The 23049-nt window shown below is 34.4% G+C and overlaps 1 protein-coding gene across 2 annotated transcripts; it reads left to right on the top strand.

Moving 5' to 3' along the window:
• The first annotated feature begins 14946 nt into the window (after window positions 1-14946).
• CENPW (centromere protein W) lies at window positions 14947-22514 on the top strand. 2 transcript variants are annotated; one of them, XM_019661221.1, is made up of 3 exons: window positions 14947-15212; window positions 20279-20392; window positions 22272-22514. In XM_019661221.1, the coding sequence occupies exons 1-3, from the start codon at window positions 15087-15089 to the stop codon at window positions 22296-22298; spliced, it is 267 nt and encodes an 88-aa protein (XP_019516766.1). In that variant the 5' UTR covers window positions 14947-15086; the 3' UTR covers window positions 22299-22514. The 2 variants fall into 2 exon arrangements, with proteins under 2 accessions (XP_019516766.1, XP_019516767.1); XM_019661222.1 differs by lacking the exon at window positions 22272-22514 and having other exon boundaries at window positions 20316-20396.
• Window positions 22515-23049: the final 535 nt, after the last annotated feature.

Genomic DNA, 23049 nt, shown 5'->3' on the forward strand with positions numbered 1-23049 from the left:
GTGTATTTTATATTCGTTATCCTTTAATTCATCTGGTGTCCCAATACAATATAAATTATAGGAACAGTTTTGTTAAACTTAAAATTATTTGAGTGTTAGATTCATATAATAAAAACAATAGAGAAAAATCAACCACTAATTAGAACTTGCAAAATATATTTTTACAGATGAAAATGAAAAACAAAATGCCATTTAAATGTTTTAATTGGTTTCAGTTTTACAACTGCAAACCAGATGGTTCCTTTTCAAGTAGTTTACAATGTCTTTGCTGAATAACTGAATTACCAAACCAGCTGTGATTATTAACATTTACCTAAACAGAAAAACATGTCTGCTATTTGTTTGCTAAGACAGTACCTGCTTTGCAAAAGTTTGGCAAACAAATCATGGCTCTACTCTGAATAGTACAGCATTTTAATAAAATAGAAAGCAAAGATAAATAGAGATGCACGTATTAACTTATGTCCTAAAATGAATGCTGACTTAAAAATGTAACTTATTTACCAGGTGTCAGAACCAAGAAGTCTCTTATGGGTTCTTCCAGTTTTATGATTTTACAATTGTAAAATTTATTTACATTTTTAATGTGAAGAAATTGCTTTTAGACTTACTTAGAACCCTGTTAATAATTCTCTTTAACAGCTTGTTAAAATGTTATATCGGGGGAAGCAACTTGTCCTTCCAAAAATTTGTTTGTGATATAAGCTGAGGTTTTGTAACTCTACACTCTTGGTAAATGTACATTTCTAGATATTAATTGTAGCTTCAGTCCAATACAAATTCAATTCCTTTAGAGCCAATTTAGGAAGGAAGCACTTATGGGCAAGTAATGGTAAAGAATGCCGTTTCAGTTCTTTTACCAAAAAGATAAATTATCAGGAAAAATTCTGATTAGAAAATGACATTGTAAACATTCCATGACAGTCATTTTCCAATCAGAATTTTCCTTGATAATTTACAGTTTTAGTAAAAGAATTGAAACTGCTAATATTTGTCTCACAAGTCGATTAGCTGGCCAGCATTGTTACTGATCTGGGCTTAGCTTGACTGATCTCCGTGGGACTCTCTCAGACATCCATGTCTTGCCAGTTGGAGGCTCTGAGGGGGACTGGTTGTCGTAGGATGGTCAGCACAGTGATGACTCAGCTCTCCTCCAGGTGTTTGTCACATTTCTTTAGCAAGCAGGCCCTGGCATGTTCTCATGGTTCTGGTGAAGGACCAAGGGCAGCAAGAGGGCGAGTCTCAATACATAAGGACTCTTCTTGCCTCTGGCTGTGTCATCTTTCATAACATTCCATTGGCTCATGCACGTTTTGTAGTCAAGCCCAGGGTCAAAGTGTGGGGCAGAATGCTCTCCCTTTGATGGGAGGGGTAGAGAATTGGAGCCACTAATGCAATTAATTGAACATACATTTCCACAGGTGTACTCTACTTTTTAATAGCATTTCTGGGTAAGATGTACTATAATTCACTTATTTATTTCCCTATTTGTGGATATTCAGTGGATTCTAGTTCGTTTTTACAATTACAATCAAAGCTGCAATAAAAATGTATATGTACATATAGCTTTATGAACATGTATGAGTATTTTTTAAATGCAATTATAAAATTTTAAACATACAAAAATACATTCTCACCACTGACATAATATAGCTCTTCATGTTTTGTCACACCCATTTCAGTCTTTGTATCTTTTTGGTTGGTTTTAAGTAACAGAAACAGCTTAAACTCCATCACTTATCCTTTCCTCCATTTCTAGAGGCAACCACTACCCTCAAGTTGGTGTATGTTACTCCTGTGTGTGCTAAATATGCCTCGTGTATATGTAAAACTATACTATTTTACATTTGAACATTTTTATATCAGTGTTACCATACTACATGTAAGTTTTGCAGCTTCTATTGTTATCCATTATGTTTCTGAGATTTAGTCATATTAATGGATGTAGATTTATTTTGATAATTTTAACAGCTAGTATGTAGCATTATTCCACTGCTTGAGGTAGCCAGTTATTGGGAGGTAATTATGTTTTTCCAAAGTTCTGTCATTGCAAGAGTGCTCAATTACCATCCTTGCAGATATTTCTTTGTGCATGTATGTGAAAGTTTGTAAAGGGCAGAAACCCCAAACAATTTCTGTTGAGTCGAGTATGTGCATCTTGTTTTGACTTTTTGTAATCTCTCCAGGAATGTATAAATAACTTTTCTTTCCTCACTTCTCACAAAAATTTGACATTATTTTACCTAGTAGTTTATGCCAATCTGTTGATTCTGAAATTGGCTCTCATTGCTAGTTAGATTTATATTTCCATGGATTTAAGCATATATTCATATGTTTATTTTCTATTTCAGTTTCTTTTCCTACCGCTTTACTTTCCCATATAAATTTTTGGGTCTGCTTGTTAGGTCCCACAAAAATCCTGTGGATTGAAATTGCATTATTTTATGAATTAACTTTTGGGAAAATAGTCATATTTTTATTACTTATGATTGCTATTCATAAATATGTTATAGCATTCATTTATTTGACTTTTATGTGATTTTGAATAATGTTTTACTATATTCTCCATAAAAATTATTGTACCTCATTTATTAAAGTTATTCTTAGGAAATTTATAGTTTTTGTTACTATTGCATATGATAGTTTATTTATTTATTATTTATTTATTTTTATTAGTTTCAGGTATATGATAGCTTTTTAAAATACATTTTTCTGTTTGTTGTGTAAATATATTGACCACTAGTGATTTTATATACTGAGTTTACATCACACTTGCTAACCTCTTTTACTCAATGAAATTATCTGCAGATTCTCACAATATTTTCTGCAAATAGTGACAGATTTCTTTCTTAATTTTCAAATTTTTCTTTCTTCTACTTTCCACTTTTTATAACTCTCTTTTGCGTTTTTTCCCCTGGAAGGATCTTCCACTGTAATGTTGATGAGAAGCAATGATTGCCTTTATCTCCATCTTGCTTCCGAATTACGAGGGATTGCTTATAATGTTTCAAAATTGAGTTTGTTAGTTACCTGCAATGAGGCTTTGATAGATAACCTTCATCAGGGAGGAAGTTTCTTTCTATTCTTGGTTTACTAGTAGTTTTATTCAGTTATAAATGTGTGGTGAATTTTATCAAAATTATTTTACTTCTATTGAAATGTTTATATGATTTATTTTCCTTTAATGTTTTATTACAGTGAATTTATATTAATAACTATTCCAAAGTAAACAATCCTTACATTCCTGGATTAAATGTAGTTTTTTAATATTGCTGATTTTTTTTGCTAAGATTTTTATTTAGGATTTTCTGTCTAGTTCATAAATAAGACCTTCCCATATTTTTCTTTCTTTTATTGTCCTTATCTAGTTTTTATGTTAAATTATACTCTCTTTTTAAAAAAAATTGAGAAACTTTCCCTTTCATCTTGCTCCTCTAAAATTTCCCCTATTGTTTAGATTTTTCTGCAGTTTGATGCATTTGTTGTACATTAATTTCTTTTTTCCCGCTGTACTTTAAGAACCTGAGATTTTGTATATTTTGTCAACTCTGGAAAATTCTAAGCCATTTTAAAAAGTATTGCCTTATTCTCTCTATTCCCTCAATGTGGAACTCGTTTTAACATATGTTGGACATTCTCATTCTATCCTCAACATTTCTTAGCTTCTCCTTAATAGTTTCCATAATTTTATATCTGTTTCCACATTCTAGATAATTTCCTTAAATCTGTTTTCCAGTTGAATAATTCTCTGTAGCTTTTATGTATTTAATCATTTTCAGAAAACTGATATTTCAATTCACCTTCAAAATTATATTTTATTATCTCATATACTTTTGGTCATAATGCTGCTGTTTATATCTTCTGACTGGCTAATTCCGCTTTCTTTCAGATTTTTTTCTTTTTTTTGGTAGAAGTTATATCTTCTATTCCTTTTCATTAAAAAATCCTTTAATATTTTAATATACATGCTTACTAAAACATGAAGTTATAGAACATTTCTACTTTCTATCCCCAAAATAGAAGAAAATCAGGCTATTTTCTTTTCAGTCTGATTATCATTCTCCTTATTTCACATGTCATTGTTGTCCAGAATTTAACTTCCACCAAATTCTCCCAAATTGAATATTATCATTATTTTCTAGAATCAATGTTTGTTTAGATTTATCAACCTGTGTATTATTGTTCACATCCAGTTTTTTTTTTGTTTGTTTGTTTGGTTTAGTTTTTTTTTTTTATTCCTAAAGGACATTTTTTTAGACATTATTTCTGGGAAAGCTATTGATGAGAATGCTAATTTTTTATTTGCCTGAAAATGACTTTTATATTGCCCTCCTTTCTGAATGACGGTTTAGTTACAAAATTGTACATTGAGTGTTATTAGCTTTCAATAGTTTTAATTATGTGCTCAGCTATTTTTCTTTTCTTTTTTTGTGGTTAATCTCTAGATGCATTTACCATATTTCCTTTGTTATGGTATTCAGCAGTTTTTCTAACATGTTTCAACATCTGCGTTTTGTTTTGTTTATCCTGCCTGAGATGCATAATATTCCTTGAAAATGAAAATTCAGTTCTGGAAAATTCTAACCATTGTCTTTCAGATATTTCTTCTTTTCCTTTCAGTCTATTTTCTCCTTCGAGAACTTTTATTTTTTCTTCCTATTTAAAAAATTCTCTTTGGTATTTTCCATCACTTTGTAAGTCCTCAATTTTCAATTCACTACTTTTCTATTTTGCTGTTTCTAATGTCTTGTTTCATTAATTAATTATTTAATTTCAATAGTCTTAAAATTTATTGATATTTTACTTTTGAAAAATATAGCTGGCTTTATTTATTTTTAAGATTTTTATTGGGGAATTGGGGGAGGGGAACAGCACTGCGGAATTGGGGAAGGGGAACAGACAACTTGCTGTCCTTTTGTTCTTCAGTCTATTTGTGGAGGACATCGTTTCACTGGCCCATGTTGGTATTATCATTGCACTCTTCCTGGGTGAGGCAGGTAGGACACCGGCCTCTGGATGGCCGCTCACGGCAGCTCTTGCAGCTCACGCTGGCTGCCAGCCACACACGGTAGCTTATGGCAGCCCACTGCAGCAGGGGCAGCAGCCTATGCCATTGCCAGCAACTCATGGCAGCCCAGCTCCAGGTAGAGCTGTTGTTCACCATCTTAGCTGTAGAGGGCACAGTGTCACTGGCCCTCATGTGGATCCGAACCGGGGTCCTGCTGCTCAGAGCTGGCATCCCAAGCCAGCTCTCAACCAACACGCCACTCGGCTGACCCACTGGCTTTATTTTTTTTTGTAATGATTTGTTAATTTCTAATTAAAAATTAAACATTTATTTTATATTCTATAATTAATCATGTCTTTATCTGATGTTCTTGAATATCTCCTTAAGGTGTTTGATTCTTCTTATAATTGCGGCTGATGGTTAGTTTCTTTACATGTTGTCTAATTTTTCATTTTAAATTTATGTACAGAGATAGATGGATAGAATAGGAGTGTGGGTTTTCGAGGATATTTCAAGGATACCATTTTAATCATCTGTTATGCAGTCAAATGCAAGATTTTTTTCCCTTTAAATCACACCTTTATGTTTGGTTTATGACTGAAAACTGAACTATTCATAGAATATAATGGTTTTTTGGGGGGTTAGAAAATATCTTAGATAAAATAATAGCAAATCATAATAGGAAAACTTGATATGAATAGAAAATTGTCTGTTGTGTTTGTTGTATGGTGACATGTTTATAAGACCCATACAATAATCATTTCTTGTCAAAATAGGAAGGCAGACAAAATATGGAAAATACACTCTATAGTGATAGTATTAGGTATTTCCCCTTTTTTAGATGACACAATTTATGTTTAGAGAGATTAAGCCACTTGTCCAAGGTCTCAAAGCTAATAAGTTAGAGATGTGTACACAGATTTCAGTTTATTTGACTTCAAAATCCATTTTAATCTCTACTTAAACTGACTCCCAGTAAAACTCCCTATGTCAGAAGCTAACAGTTATTACACATTCTTTGTTTTTTTTTAGCTGAGGACACAATAGCCCACATACAAAGAGCATTTTCTACCACAGTTTGCATCTTGGTGTGGTCATGGATCAGGGTTCTGTTCAAAGGAATAGAAATGACGTGGTCTGTGCAACTTCTCAGATGCTGACCTTAAAGAAAGGTGGCTTGTGCTTCACGTCCACTTCCTCCTTTGTTCTTGCTGGAACATAGATGTGCTCACAGAAGATCAAGTTTAACAATGTGCTCATGTTAAAAAATTAGTTCTCCATGATACCTAAGACAATTTTGATATTGCCGTGGCTAGTCTCATAATACTAAAAACCTAGTTTAAATTAATTTTTATAATATCAACACTTGTACCAGGTTGAATCAAAAATTTTCTAAGTGGACTCCTCTCCATTTTATTACAAATTTGTTATTTCCAATAGAGAAGTAATTTTATCACATTAAATAAACAGAAAATTACATAGCAAAAAATCACTCATAAAATTGACACTCTTTCATTCACATTTTGTGATTTTTCTTCTAGCCATTTTTGTAAGCTTTAATTTTAATGAGAGACACATATACAAAACTACCAATAATAGAACATCTTAATTTTTTTCATTTATCATATTGAACTATATGTTTACATATTTCTAGCTGGTGGTTAACATTGTTATTTTAAGTGAGTGCATGGCACTCCATGAGGAGGCTATATTTATTTAATCAAACATTTTCTGTTGTTCCCAGTTTTTGCTGTGCTAAATCTCGTATCCTCCATATACCAAATGCATGAATTTTAGAAAGTTACCTCTGGGTCTCTCTTCCCTTCTCTGTAAATGAGGATAATAATAATACCTCTAAAGTTCTAGAGACGAATAAAGACACACACATGTATTTGGTGGTTAGAGCATGTCCCAGCACATGGGAAACACAAAGTATAAAAATATTTTTATTGTATTTTTTTGTAATGGTTTGAGTTTATTGAACAAGCCAGACTTGATGAAGTGTAAGCAGAAAGTAACTTTATTCTTTCTCCCATTTTCCCTCTAAACCTGTTCTTTTTTTTTCCCTTCTTTCTTAGATGGAAATCTGGTGATTTTACTGTCTCTCTTAGGTAATAAAATAAAAGCCCCTCTGTTATGATGATAAAAAGTCTAGTCTAGTCGCATAATTATCCCATCATTGCAATTCAGTCCAGAGTAATAATAAAAGCTTTAAATTCTTACCCAATTTAAAGCTTCTCTCTCCCAGTCCTTATGCCTGATTTTGACTGGGAAGCCTGGAGTGGGAGAAGAGAGATGTATTATTTCCTTCACTACACCCTAGCTCGCCCTCCCCTCTTACTTTCTAATAAAACTTGCTAAATAATAAATTATATTGGAATATTCCCCATTTGTTTAAAAATTCTTGGTTTGTTTTTTTCCAGGAAAATATTGTGACTGTTTTAGGGATAGAAGAGAAAAACTTTTACCTGGCAAGAAATACTTAGTTTTCTTTTCTTGACAATTGGCCAATTGATGTCATTTGATTTTCTTACAGAATTCTTAACAATTTATCCATAGAAAGCAGTGCCAGTTTGAAAACTCCCTTGAGTCACTAAACTAAAAAAACAAAACAAAACAAAAACTTGATGATTTGATGTGGGCCCGTTACCAGCTAAGTAAAAACTGTAAGTTGCAATATTTCTCTTCTTTTGCCCTATTCTGTTCCAAGTAATGTTCTAGTAGCAATTGTTCTTCATAGTATACAAACTGATAATAAAATGTTACAGAAAAAGTGTTGTTAGCAATGTAGCTTTTAATCCAAGTTATGACTTTTATTTTCACTTAATATTTCCTTGTAATATCCATTTCTTTTGGATTATTATGTCCTATTTTGATCATGGAAAACACATCAAAAAGCCTAAGGTTTCTGGCATTTGTAACAAAAATTTATTTCAAATTCGATATCTTTCATCAACACTGGAAAATAGATTTGTGTTCCTGTAACCATTCCATATTGAATCTGAAAAACGGCATAATCAGTGAAGGGAAGAGGATAAGAAGAGTTGTACTTAGTTGAGCTAAACCTTTGAAATATGAATATTAATTAAGAGACCACACAGTAAGGTGAAATTTTCCAAAGCTTCTGGAGAAATTTGCCTTACAAGCCATTGGACTGAGAAAAAACCGAAACAGTGCAGGTTCCAAAATTTTGTGAAATTTTGTGTCTCACAACCGATGAATAAAGCCATGACAAAAGTATTTTAAAGTTACAAAAAGTTTTGGCAATTGTGCTACATGTAGCAGGTTAAAATTTTTATTTTAACCGTTATTATAATCAACATAAAAATTTAATCATCTAACAAAACAATATGTCAAAAACTTTTTGCAAGCTGAGAGATTCTACCTAAATAATGTTAATTATCATTAACACTTTTTGTAATGTCTTGCTAATGAGCACAAAAACACAAGTCTAAATCACTCATTTCATTTAGAATGGTTTTAAAATGTTAATTCAGACCAGGGATGCATGCTTACAGCATATGAGGACACAATAAAAAGATGGCTATCTGCAAGCCAAGGGGAGAGGCCTCAAGAGAAACCAGCTTTGCTGCCACCTTGACTCCAGAACCATGAGGAAATAAATTTCTTTTACTTTTTTTAAAAAAGATTTTATTGGGAAATTGGGGGAGGAAAACAGCATTGGAGAATTGGGGAAGGGGAACAGACAAGTTGCTGTCCTTTTGTTCTTCAGTCTAGTTGTAGAGGATGCATCACTAGTTGCTTTACTGGCCGATGTTGGTATTGTGATCATTGCACTCTTTCCCAACTGAGGCAGTCGCTCTCTGGCCATTGGACGGCCACTCAAGGCAGCTCATGCTGGCTGCCGGCCACTCATGGTAGCTCACTGCTGCCCATTGCAGCAGGGGCTACAGCCTATGCCATCGCCGGTGACTCACAGCAGCCCAGCTCCAGGTCGAGCTGTTGTTCACCATCTTAGCTGTAGAGGGCATAGCTTACTGGTGCATGCGGAATCCGAAATGGCGGCCCTGCTGCTCAGAGCTCGTGCTCCCAAGCCAACTCTTAACCAATTAGCTACTTGGCTGGCCCTCTTTTACTTTTTTTTTTTTAAAGTTAATACACAGGAATACATTACCTGGCAGCATATTCCATGTGTGTGCATTAGTATAATTTATGAAAAGCAAAATCAAATGACTTCCTAAGATGTGTCAAACACCAGAAAGTATTGCCAATTAATTTTTAAAGTTTTTAAAATATAAATAATTTTCTTAGAGAAATATTTTAATGACATTTATTTAGTAAACTTTTAAAACTATATTTAACATCAATTAGCTAAAATATGAAATATCTCATAATTTCTTTTTCAAGTATCTATTACAGCAAATTGGACATTTAAAATAATAAAACAATTGTTCATAGTCCCATTATCTAAAAACTATGTTTATAGTTTGGTTTTTTGTTCCCCTGGTTTTATGTGTGTGCATGTTTTTCAATATTCTTTAGGTCATATTACATTTACCTTGGTATACAGGTATTTTTCTCACACTTGGCATTAACATGGGCCTTCTTCTAGGCAATAAAAATTTTTCAGAAATGTCATTTTTAATATGGCCATAGTAGTTAACTGGATGTATATACCCAAATTTACATTAGATATTTAAAAAAAATATTTTTAAATCTCTGTGCATAACATGTATTTTGTATTTAAGGTAGATTCTGAAAATGAATGTATCATTATTGAAAAAAAAATCTTAGCCAACATTAACAGATGTCATCAACAAAAAAGTCAAAAATTCTTAATAGCCTTATATAATTGTTCCTCATGTACACCAACCCCTTAGAATAACATCTCTTATGCTATTGAAGGAGAAAAACCCTTCAATAATTTTCCTTGAACACATTATTTTTATCTTCCCAAAGGAAACAGCAGTGTCAAAGGGACCTTGCCTTTTTCAAATCTGGGCCAAATTTAAATCAGAAGAAGAAATGGTTGAGATAAAGGAAGAGATGTATTTATCTTTCTTGTGTAAATGCTTCTCCTGTCTAGAACTTGTCCTTTCTATTTAGTCTCCCTGTATTTCCCTGGAATTGGAGTTAAGGGCTGTTCATACTCAAGGCACTTCTGATTTAGGGGAAGTCTGCAGCTGTTTGGGCTAGGCTTCCAATAAGCAGAATTTAGATGCTTTTTTTACACTTATAGAAAGTATAATGTATTGGAAAATTAAAGCGCCAGGATTAATGCATTTAGTCTTCCACATGAACTTTTTTACTTTAGGTCACTCAAATTCTCTAACCACATAATTTCATGTAAAATAAAAATAATAACATCCATTTCAGCTCTGACAATATCATAGCTTTTTTAAGATCAAATAAGATAATGTATAGGGACATGCTTTATTTCAGGGATAGATAAAATTATTACCCTCATACTCTACTTAATATTATTTTCAATATGTAAAATTTTTTAAATATAAAGGATTTTATTGTAAAAATGTATGAAAAAATGCAAGTAAATTGAAAGTCTTCCTCGAATCCTTTCCCCTTGCTTCCACACATCTACAAAACTGTTGGAGAAAATTACTTGGTAGATTTACCTATTTGTTTGCTTTAACTTCATTGTCCAATATGGTAGCCACTAGAAACTTGTGGCTATTAAATATAAATATAAAGTCATTACATTTCAATAAAAGTAATTGTTAGTCACACTAGCTATCTTTCAAATGCTCAACAGCCACATGTTGTTACTGTATTGGACAAAGCAGCTGTAGAATGAAGCCATCGTTGAAGCAAGTTCTACTGAACAGCTATTAATAGCTCTACTCTAGAATCAAGTCCAGGAAGAGAACCTGTAGTAGGCAAAATAATGGCCTCCAAAAGATGTCTGTGTCTTAATCTCCAGAATCTGAAAATGTTGCCTTGCATGGCAAAGGACACTTTACATGTGTCATTAAGTTAAGGATCTTGAGATGGGAACATTTTCCTGGATTATCTGGGTAGGCCCAATGTAATAACAAGGGTTCTTAGAAGAGGAAATCAGGAGGATAAGAACCAGAAAAAGGAGATGAGCTGATTGAAACAGGAGATAGAGTGATGCCCTTACAACATAGAGGAAGGGGCCTTGAGCCAAAAATGGAAGTGGCCTATCTATATAAGGTGGAATAGGAAAGGAAACAGATTCCTCCCTACCATCCTCCAGAAGGAAGGCAGAACTGCAGACACCTTGATATTAAGGCTTTTGACCTCTAGAACTGTAAGATGATAAATTTCCATTGTTTTAAGCCATTAAGTTTGTGATATTTTGTTAGTTTAGCAAGAGAAAATTAATACATATGACAATATGTATTACCCTCTTACTGAATGTTTTTTGTCTCCAATTATTTCTATTATAAATAAAGCTACAATACATTTTTCTATAGGCAGATAGTGAAAAGTTCTATATAGAAAAATAAACCAGAGAAAGGGTTAGGATGTTCAGGTCAGCAGGGATATATGCTGTGTTATGTTGGTAGATGTTTAACAACTTGCTTTCCAGGAAAAAACCCAAATCCTTATTTGTAGTATTTCCCTTGGTGTAAATACTTTCACCATGACCAATTCAAGCTATCAATGTAATGTCACTGAATACTGAGCCGGGATGATATCTCAGCCTCTGCACACTACTGGATTTGAGTATGTTTTTGTGCACATGTGTGTTTCTAGGTATACAGATGGTGCCCAGAAAATGTATACACATTTTAAGAAAGGAAAAAACTGTATTAAAATTATAATACTCAATATATACCCATAACAAAAGATAAATACAAGTCACATTTGATCTCTGCAGTTATAAGAGGTGCTCAAAGTGGTTAAAATCAGTGTAATTTTAATATAGTTTTTTCATTTCTTAAAATGTGTACACATTTTTTTTGGCATCCTCTGTTTGTGTATACATGTGTGGAGTTCCTATTTGAAAAACAATGTCTCTCATACTGCCAGAAACCTAAAGGAGTGATGGAGACACCTATACAGAAAAATGGGAAAAAAAGAAATGTACTCTTGGCAGAGGAAATAGTAAATGCAAACACATAATGGTGGACTTTCTGATGTGTTTGATAGACTTCAGGCCTATGAGAGCTATCAAGGAGAAGAATACAGCTGGAGGAGAGTGAGTTGCTGAATTGTGGGAGATAAGATCAGACAGCTCATTGTACATTCATAAGTGTGTTTGCACTTGGGGACCAGGGTAAGGCCTCATAAGTCACTGCAGGCACTTTTATTTTGAGGGAAATGCAAGGGGTTTGAGGAAAAGAGTGACATAATCAAACTTAAATCTGGCTCTTTTGTTGGGGCATAAATAGAAACAGGCTGAGACACAGTCAGGAGGGAGTTGCAATAATTCAAGTGAGAGATAAAGGTGATCAGATACTGCAAGTAGAGCTAAAAGAATTTGCCAGAAGATTGAACTGGGGTGAGAGAAAGAGGAGCTAAGGCTCATTACATGATTTGACTTGAGTAATTGGATGTATTAAATTTAAGGTGATTTTTAAAATTTCAGTCCAGTGGAGAATTGGGTATGAATATCAGATTAGGGAAGGGAATCAGCTGGAGATGTAATTTTGGATTTAAAGCCATAATACTGGATGAGATCACATAATGAAGGTAGATAAAGAAGAAATCTGAGGACTGAGTCCTGAGGTACTCTAGGATTTAGGGATAAAGGACACAAGGAGGAACCAGAAAATGAGACTGAAGGGCTATCAGGTAGAAGGAAAACAAAAAGAGAATAGCATCCAATTAAAGAAAATATTTCTTGGACGAAAGAATCATAAAACTCAAAAAATACTCCTGGTTAGTGAAATAAATTGAAACCTGAGAATTGACCATTTGTTGTAAAAGTGTTATGTTATTGATCATGTTGACCAAAACAATTTTGGTGGAGAGATAGGTACAAAAGTCTGATTGCAGTGGCTTCAAGATAGAACAGGAGGAAAGGAATTAGAGACATCAAATTTAGCCAATCCTTTCTAGCTTTTCTGTGAGAGGGCAGTAGCTGAAGATAGGATTAAGAAAGTTTTTTAAAGGCTGGAGGTAGCATGTCTGTGTACACATAGAAACAAATTAGCAAAGTAGGAAAATCAATGAAGCAAAAGAAGGAATTGCCCGAGGATGTCCTTAAGAAAGGGAGGGTACTGGGATCTAGGGCATAAATAGAATGGTTGTCTTAGGCAGATGATTCATCATGGCAGCAGGTAGAGATTGATGAGTAGATGCCATAATGGGATCATGTGGAAAGTCTTTATGGGGGTGCTTCTATTATGTTAGTGAAGCAATGTCATCCACTGAGGGTGAAGATCGGGTTGGAAATGTGGGAGGTTTGAGAAAGAGAATGGGTCAATGAAAAATCTTAGGAAATAGCAAAAGATTGCAAGCAGTACTTAGAGCCCACTTGAGTGGTCATGAATTTAAATTGAGACCAGTTGCAGGCCTGTCTGTTTTTCTTAAGCCAATACAATGCACAGATGCAAGCATAGAATGGATTGAGATTTTAGCTTAAGCAGGTTTGTGGTTCTGTCAGGTGAGCATGAGGGGAAAAAAAGAGAATGTCAGAGCTGAGGAGAAATACAAGAGAATACTAGAATTATGCATAATAGACAGCAGGAGGGAGGATAAGGAGTGAGTAGGGTTGAGGGTGTGGTAGGGACAATAAAGAGAGACGACAATGACCCCAATGGCATCTATGAATTCTTGAAATTGGGATACTGGAGGGACTTCCAAAGACTGGAGATAGGGTTGAAGAGAGAGACCATTGAATTGAGAATATGCAAGGGTGTGGTATTTGGTAATGACAAGGCTTAGTGCAGCGGTTCTCAACCTTCCTAATGCCGCGACCCCTTAATACAGTTCCTCATGTTGTGGTGACCCCTCCCAACCATAAAATTATTTTCGTTGCTACTCTATAACTGTAATTTTGCTGTTATGAATCGTAATGTAAATATCTTTTTGTTTTCCGATGGTCTTAGGCAACCCCTGTGAAAGGGTCGTTCGACCCCCAAAGGGTTTGCGACCCACAGGTTGAGAACCGCTGGCTTCCTGTACAACTGGAGGTGTAAGTGGCTCAGGGGGTGACAGATAAGATCATTGATAGAGAGGAGGTCTTAGAAATGGAAGGCCAAATAGAAGGATCATCTGTGGGGTAATTGAAATCACAATAATTATTACAGGGATACTATTGGAGGTACAATGAGAATCACAGTGCTCTCAGAGTGGTCCTCAGACTAGCAATGCCAATATGGTCTGAGTACTTGTTAGAAATGCAAATTCTCAAGTCCCATCCAGAGCTACTGAATTGGAATCCCCAGGAGTGGTGCTCCATCTGATGCACGATGAAGTGTGAAAACTACCATAGCACAGAAGTTAGAAAAGTTAATTGCTTGAAGTAGCAGAGTTTTCAACGAGGTAGTATTTAAACTACGCCTGAACTGCAAGGTTAAGTTAAAATTAAAGGGAGCAGTGTTTGTAAAGAAAGGCTAGACTCATGAAAAGACCTCAGGTAAGATCAAATGAAATTATGTAAAAATGTGAAGTGCTAGCTGTTAATATCAGAAAATCATGCCTTGCTAGGAAGGCATTCATTTCTGATATCACATCACAAACTTTTTATTTACTTTTTAGTCCATTGTTGTTGGGCTCAGTATAGAGTGACAGAGGACTTGGAACGTAAGTGTAGCTGCCTTGGCATACATTTCCCACAATTTCCCCATATCTCTATGGAACATAGGAGAAGTAATCCCACAGAGCAGGTATATCACAGAACACGATTAAAGGAGGCCTTGGCCCTTTAATGACGTAATGGGGCACCCAACGCGGGAGTTTTCTACCAATGACGGCGCCTCTGGGGGCGGAGCCTGCCCAGGGCTAACGTCACTATCAAGCGCCGGGCGCTCTCGTTTGGCGGCGGATTCAAATGTTCAGGCCAAGATCTCAGGCCTGAAGGAGCGACGGAGGGGCCGGGTTGTTTTCTTTTTCTCCGCGGACGAGAGCTTCTGTGCGGTGCAGGGAGTACCTCGGAAGCTGAGGCGGCTGGTACCTGACGGAGAGGATGGCGCTGTCGACTACAGTCTCCCAGAAGAAGCAGATAAGGCGTAAGGCTCCTCGCGGCTTTCTAAGGCGCATCTTCAAGCGACAGAAGCCTCACCTTCGTCTGGAGACAAGTGGCGACTTACTGGTGAGATTCTTCCCTTCTTGGGCTTGAAGTGGGGCCGGGCGAGGTAGGGGAAATAAAAACCTGACCACCTAGTTCTTTCAGGCCTATATTTAAGACATTTTCTGCAGTGATTCGGCATGTTTGCCGCAGCTTGGCATGTCAGTTTATAGTCCTGACGCTTAATTGCACTGGGGCCTACTGAAATGTAGATACCTGGACCGATGTTACGGGAGGCTATTAGCCACATCATCTTAACGAGAGAACTAACGTTACGTTCCTGCTAATAGCGTGTAAATATCGCTGTTTAGGAGCACAGTCTGGTACTGCGCCTCGTGTACTTTGGAAAGGTGTGAAAGACACAGTCTTTTAAAAGTAGATTTTGGAATTCACGCTGGGTCGTTTTTATTTAACTATTGTAAAAGGCGTTACTGACATACCTTTCTTAAAATATATTGTGCTATTTCCTCCATTTTAGCCTACTTGCTACGAAACCCGGATTCAGAAGTTTATTTCCAAGTAGTATGTTCTCAGCTGTGAATTTGTTTTCCCAGACAGATAGAACACCTGTTAGTTCAGTTCTCAAGCCAAACTAACACTTGTTTATCTGACTTGTAATACCTGCGGCATAACGCTTATCTAGTAAATAGCCACAACCAAACCACTTTATAGTATTTCTGTCTTGAAATAAACTCAGGGTTTTTATGTTAAATGCCTGGAACATGTATCCCACTAGCAGAATGAACGCTGTTTCCCTAGGTTTAAACCATGGGAGGCGCCTTCTCTGTTTTGTCACAAGAGCTGAGTAAAAGAGCCATTCATTACAAGTGGGCACCGAATTTCCTAATTTTCAGGATATTACAGTAAAGAATTGTGGCTAGCAGGATATATGTCTTCAGAATGCATCATTTCATCTGTTCTTGAGCTACATTGGGTTTTTTTTTCCACCTCTACTGCCTCCTCTGTTGCCTATTTGTAGGGTTTCTGTTTTTGCTAGACTACTATAGAACTGTCTTCATTTTTCCTTTATTTTGTGTCTGAGGCCAAAATAAAACTTTTTTATTTTTGACTTGGAAAAGTAGCCTTTCTAATATCTCTTGCCCTCCTTCTTTGTTTCTTTCTTAGACCTCATAAGACAATGTATACTATTTTGTACTCATACCCACGGTGATGATAAAGGTGGCACAAGTGAATTGAATTAAAGTGAAATTGATTTACAAGACATTTTTAGGTAATTTATTCTGGAGTTTTCACTGGTGCTGGGATCCTAAGTGGAGGGGAAGGATGTGTACCTGCTCAAGAATTTCTAGGAGATTACCATATAGACTGGCAGAAATTTCTCAAGTAGTCAGATTTCTTTCTCCTCAGTACCTGCCGTCCACAAAGTAAACCGTGGGCAGGTGGGCTATATTGTAGAGTGGGCCCAAGTGGTGCTGGAAAGAAGGGCAAGTGAAATTCCAAGCAGTTGCAGTGTGGTGGGGGAAGGACTTTCTGTAGGCCACCATCTATTCCTAGGCCTTACCCTTTTCTTTGGCTTTCATTAGCTCTCCTTCGATGTCTTGTATATGCTGTGCATCATCCTGAATTTTTGCTTATGGTTTTCTGCTTACCGTTGACACTTTATAACCTTACCCAGCAGGTGTCCCACATCATCCATAAACTTTTCTACAATTAAGGCAGTCTGTTTTGATCTATTTTTTCTGAACTTTGATAGCAATAAAAGTGTACATATAATTTAGCTGTTGGAATTTTGGTACTGTTTGCTAAGAGTTTCATATGCCAATGTGTCCTAGTGTGGTATGCAGCTTCTTGAGGGGAAGGAAAAATACATATCTTTTTGTGTCTCCCATTATCTTTAACACAAAACTAACCTACTTTTATGCTATCTTTTGTATATATTTCTTCTACCTGAAGATGTCCTCACTCCACTCGGCAAACTCCAGTTCTTTCAAAATCCAGTTTAAATGCTACTTCTTCATGCATCCTTCCCTAATAAAAGAAAGAATCAACCTTATCTTCCTCTATCACCTATTGTCAGACATCTGTCTTTAACTTCTTTCTTAGGCTTTCTTCTTTATAGGCTTGGTTCTCCCATTGGACTGGGAACTTTGGGACTGTTTATATTCCTCTAATGTTTAGCATAATCTTGAATGTTCTGAGTGTACAATTAATGTCAGGACCGCATGGTAACTATATGTGGATTGATTGCCATTTCTAACATTTTACTTACAATTTCCTTGTGTTATTTCATAGTTCTGTACTTTCTGTTGTTGTTTTATTTGATTGTATTGGGTCATCGGGAAAGTCATGATGTATTTTTCTGTTTTTCAATGCAAAAATGCGTCATGACTTTCCCAACGACCCAATATATCTCCAAGGCCAGTACTGTTGAGTACATCTGTTAATCTGAAAAAATTTTCAGCTTTTTTGTGGCTCAGTTAACTTTTTAGATTTATTGTTGAGGAATGCTGTGCAAATATCTGGATGTGTTATGGTTTATATAAAACTCAAGTGTTGTGACAAAGGGAGGAAGAGGTCAGGCTGGTCCAGTCTTTTGGTCAACTAAGCCTGTCAAGAAATGGACATTTCTTTGTAAATTATCTTTTGATTTACCTTTCAAACAAGCTGATTTTTTCCCCCCAGTATAACTTCTTGATGGAATGGTTTATCTTTTCAAGTTTGAATGACTAGCCAAATACCTTAAAGTTTGTTTTTGTTCTAACCATTTAAATTTAAACCTTGGTGCATTTGAGTGATACCACTCAACAGTTTTATGATGGAGGAATAGGCTGCTTAAAAAAAAAAATTCTGTAACATCAAAAAAAGTAATATTAATTGGCCTTGGTATCTATGGCTCATGTCTGTGAAGACGAAAGGACTTTCCACGTAGGTTAATAGCATGAACCAAGTCTCAAAACAGTATGGCTTATTTGAGATTGACTAAAAAATTTTTTTGCCTAATTTGGGCAGATATGGAGGGATCTTTTGTTCATGCAATCATAATTGACTACCTACTACATATTGGGTCAATGATAAAGGTCACTGGGGATACAATGTTAGGGAAGATAGTTATAGTTCTTAGTCTTATAGTAAATACATTGGGGAAGACAGGTGAGAAATTGCTGCATAATGTATGTAGTGAGTGCAGTGAAAGGAAGTTTGGAGTGCTATGAATCTACATAAACTCACATATTGGGGGGAGTTGGGCTTCTCAGAGAAGTCTACAAACTAATAGGATGATTGTAGGTGACGTTGTATTTGATTACTGAAAGAAGTTCAAAGACCTAGTATGGAACTGGAAGCTGAGAAAGGTGAGGGATGAAACGGGAAAAGCCTGGTCAGGTGGAGTTTAGTAATAAGGAATTTATCCTGGGCATCTAGGAGCTATTTATATTTAAAAGTAGAAAATATAGATTAATACAGGGAATTGTGCCATGTTATGGAATGTTTTTGCTGCAAAAGGAAATGGCATATCATTGGAAGTTTTATAAAATTGAATAATATGATATAATAATGTAAAGAATCAATGGAGTATTTTACCTCTGATTTCTTGTGAGAATTAAAGAAGAGTGCACCAAAAAAGTACCAAAAGAATGTCTCCTTCTGTAGGTTCTTTATCTTATTAAATTTAAATTACCAAACTATACTTTCCCCAAACATCACTAAAACATTCTTAAGCATTTTGAACAGTTCACTAAAGATTGCTGCATGGTATAACTAATTTCAAAACACCACATTACCTAGTTATTTAACATTTAGTCAACAGTGGGAGAAACACACAAGATAGTGAATATTAAGTATTGTGTATTAATTGTTCTAGCTGCAAAAAGCGTGTTCTAGTAGGTAAATGACCAAATAAATTGTATGTTAAAGATACTATCTAACTGGACCTAAATTGGTAATGCCGTCAGGCACATGGCAGTAGCAAAGGATGGGGAAGATGTTACCAATAATTTAAATAAAAGAGCACTAGCTGTGATCCTTGGAGAGAATTGAGATAGAACTACAGCTCACGGCATTCGCTCTTGCTTGGATTTTGTATTTTAGTTTAACTGTTTTCAAGGTTTGTATGCATAGATTGATTAGCACTTTGGTTTGGATAGTGAATTTTGAGTAAAATATTAGCAAAGTGTTATTTTGCATATTCAGATAATGAAGTTAAATAATGTATATATATATATATGTTTTGCTTATATGTACATATATATGTAGAGCTTGTTTCTTTAAGAATATGCGAGAAACTGGCAACCATAGTTGACTTGGGGATGATGTGAGAGACTTATTTTTGACTGTCTACCCTTTTGTATACTCTTTTGCTTTATATTTTATTTTGAAATAATTATAGATTCGCAAGAAGTGGCAAAAGTAGTAGAGAATACTCATGTACCTTTACTCAGCTTTCCACAGTGCTAACAACTTACATAACTATAGTCCTTTGTGGACTTGAATTTTGTATTGTTATATTATCTATTTTAAATAACTTCTTAAAAGGTGCCTTAAAGATTAATGGTAGATATGATTATTTTGATATTATTAGATGACAAGTAATGACCTTTGTACATTCATTTTTCAGTTCAGTAAATTTTTAGAATTTCAATTATTAACATGTTTTTAAGTAGATATTTCAAATAGCTGGTTAAAAAACCTTTAGACCTTGGATTGTAGAATGAGAGATGATTAGCCTTAAATATAGTTGTTGATATGTTTTGATTTTAAATTTTTGGGACATTTTAAAATACATTATAAATTTAAACTTATTTGGAATCAGAAGCACAAATATTTGTTACTTAAAAGAGTCTTACATAAGTTTTAATCTAATGATGCTTCACAATAATGTTATTGCCTATAGCCTTTGCTTAGCCTTCCATTGCATAGCCTTGTTTCATGTAATATAATAACTGAGTCTCCTTTGTGTGGAATCTAAGATGGACCTATATTAAACAGAATCCTGTGTTACTTTAGATAAAAGTTAATTGAGTTAATCACAGTACTAAAGAGTACAACATTAAATTTTGGGCTCTTTTATTTTTAAAATTCATTATTTCAAAGCAATGTTTGAGTTTTAAATTCCTTTAAATTTTCTCTTTAAGGTGCACCTGAACTGTTTACTGTTTGTTCATCGATTAGCGGAAGAGTCCAGGACAAATGCCTGTGAGAATAAGTGTGGAGTCATTAAAAATGAGCATGTACTGGCTGCAGCAAAGGTAAAGTCTGAATTTCTTTTCTTGAGCAAGAGTTAACTTACAAAATACCACCTGATTCATCACCTCTGCCTGATTAAATTCCTTATTTAGCTTTGTTGACTCAGTTGACACTTAGCTTTTCACGTTAATGGATTTTAATTATGGAGTTTGGTTTTCTTTTATGTATATTCTTGATTTCTGATAGATTCATGGCCACTGCTTTATCATATTTATGGGAAAATGAATGTTTGACTGTAATCGGTATGATTTGTAATCTGTAGGCTATATATACTATTTAAGAAGGCTTATCACCTTGAAATTTATCAAAACTACCTTCTTAATCATTTTAGTTTCCTAATTACCTCAGTATTTGTTTTTCTAACTTTGCTTTGAGATCTGCATGACTTATGAACCAAATGTTATAAAAGCAAAGAAGATTGGTTCTTTTTGGTATTTTTATATAATGTAAGATTATGGTTCCTAGGGCAGATTTTTTTCCAAATATGTTCCTGAGATCATCATTTCCACTTAATGGTAACAGATGCCTCACCACAAAAAGCTTCTGGGGTCAAGATAAATTTAGATGATCTAACATATTTCACCTCCTTAAAGAGTCACAATGTTGTTATTAATATGTATGTGGAGCTTCTTTCTATAAGAATATGCAAGAAATTTGCAGCCATGGTTGACTGGGGGATGATGTGGGACAAACATTTTTGACAGTCTACGTCTTTGTATACTTTTCAAAATATTTTTCTTATTTTGAAATATAGACTCATAGAAGGTGCATAAATAGTATAGAGAGTTCCCATGTACCTTTTTGTCCAGTTTTCCACAATGCTCACATCTTTATATAACTATATTTATGTAAAGTTATATAATAAAAGCTTATGAGAAATATAACAGTAAGAAAGTTGTTGGACACTGTTTAACTTAGTATTTTGTAAATGTGAGTACAAAATATACTCAGCATTTTGTAAATTCATTTGCATGCGTAGTAGTTTCTTTTGGAGTACCCATACTTACACCTTAGAACAGAGAAGTGCTAACCTCGGGGATAGACCTGTTTGGTGGCCTCTGTAGAAGCCTAGAAATGTGTATGCCCTGGCCTTTGTTTTTTTTTTTTTTCTTTAAATTCTCCTACAATTATACACATACCAACAAGTTTCTAGACTACTAAAGTCAGGTATTTTTCTGCAGGTAAAGCAAGGTTTAAGAGCTTCAATAGTGTATTGTGTATTTTAAATTTAGGGTTTGTTTGTTTTTATTAATAAACTATAGGTATACTTACCTAAAAGTAGGTAAGTTCTTTAAAAATTTTTTTGATATATTTTGTTCTCATGCTCCATGTATTTTATGACTAAAGATCTCATTTTATTTATTTCTCTCATGGGCCGTATGTTTTGAAAATTGTCTACCTAACAAGCTTTTCAACATAAAATGACTAGTCTTGGTCTCTAAATTGACATAATTCCAGATCAAATATAATAAACTTGGTGTTGCAATGGATTTGTATTGCTTTATAGTTGTTAAATGCCTGATTTATAATAGGATTTTCGAGTTTTGGAACATTCTTTAACAGGATTACTAAATTGTCTATGAACCTCAAGTTAGGAACCATTAATCTGAATACTTTTGGCTTATAATTGAAGAAATTAATATCTAGAAGTGACTATAAAAACAGATTTTGAGAACCTAGGAATGTTTCATGTTCTTTGAGAGAAGTAAATGTTAAGACCATTTATAAGGGAAAGGATTCCCTAATCACCTAGTATATTGGTTTTATAAAATCAGTCTTGCATATTATACACATAGGACTATTTAGCTTTTTGTTGAGGAATTATGTTTTATTTGCCATAAGTATAATATGAATCTTCATTTCCCCTCCCCCCCCCCACAGGTAATTCTAAAGAAGAGCAGAGGTTAGAAGTCAAAGAACACATTTTTGAAAATTCTATGATGTATTATTAAAGAGCTTAGGAAAGCTCTTTTTACATATCAGTTAATAGTGTATATTATTAAAATATTGGCTGTTTGAGGGGTGTGTGCATTTGTATATTTTTTTACTGGTATTGAAATATCTCAAGAATGGTAAATATCTCAGAACTATATAACTTTTTTTGAGGAATTATGTGTCATTCATTTTAAGTGGTCTCTAGTTCATTTTACTTCCATTTTGTTGGTATTGCAAATATTTTACATATCAAAAATGAAATCTTTATGAAATAGCTTGAAGAGATGAATTTCTTGGAATTAAGCTTATAAGTATTTGCATTTAGACACAATTATGGAATCAATTTAATCCCTGAAAAAAGACAACATGCAGTCAAATCTAGGTACATTTTAAATAATAATTTTAACTCTTTAATGCCTTTGCATAAGTAGTGGAGTCTATTTTTACATTATACCAATAGGATAGTGATATTATTTATCAACTGTAAAAATCAGCAAGTGTTTTTCAAAACCTATTTCCCTCCCCAATCCAAAAAATTTGCAGGGCAAATTGATTTATTTTCTTAAAGTAACACAGATTTACTAGAAGGGTGTTTTTTGCCCCCTAAGGAATATTTTAGAAGTCTATTGTATATTATTCAATAGTTGTTACTTTGAATTTTTTATTTTGAAATAATTATAGATTGCAACACAAAGTTGCTAAGACAGTACAGAGAGGGCCCTGT

The sequence above is a fragment of the Hipposideros armiger genome, unplaced genomic scaffold, assembly GCF_001890085.2.
Source record: "Hipposideros armiger isolate ML-2016 unplaced genomic scaffold, ASM189008v1 scaffold_340, whole genome shotgun sequence".
Classification (NCBI taxonomy): Eukaryota; Metazoa; Chordata; class Mammalia; order Chiroptera; family Hipposideridae; genus Hipposideros; species Hipposideros armiger.

Coding starts and splice junctions, on each gene's coding strand:
- CENPW (XM_019661221.1), top strand. CDS start 15,087: ATGGCGCTGTCGACTACAGTCTCCCAGAAGAAGCAGATAAGGCGTAAG. Junction 15,213..20,278: donor AGACAAGTGGCGACTTACTG/GTGAGATTCTTC, acceptor TTTCTCTTTAAG/GTGCACCTGAACTGTTTACT. Junction 20,393..22,271: donor ATGTACTGGCTGCAGCAAAG/GTAAAGTCTGAA, acceptor CCCCCCCCACAG/GTAATTCTAAAGAAGAGCAG.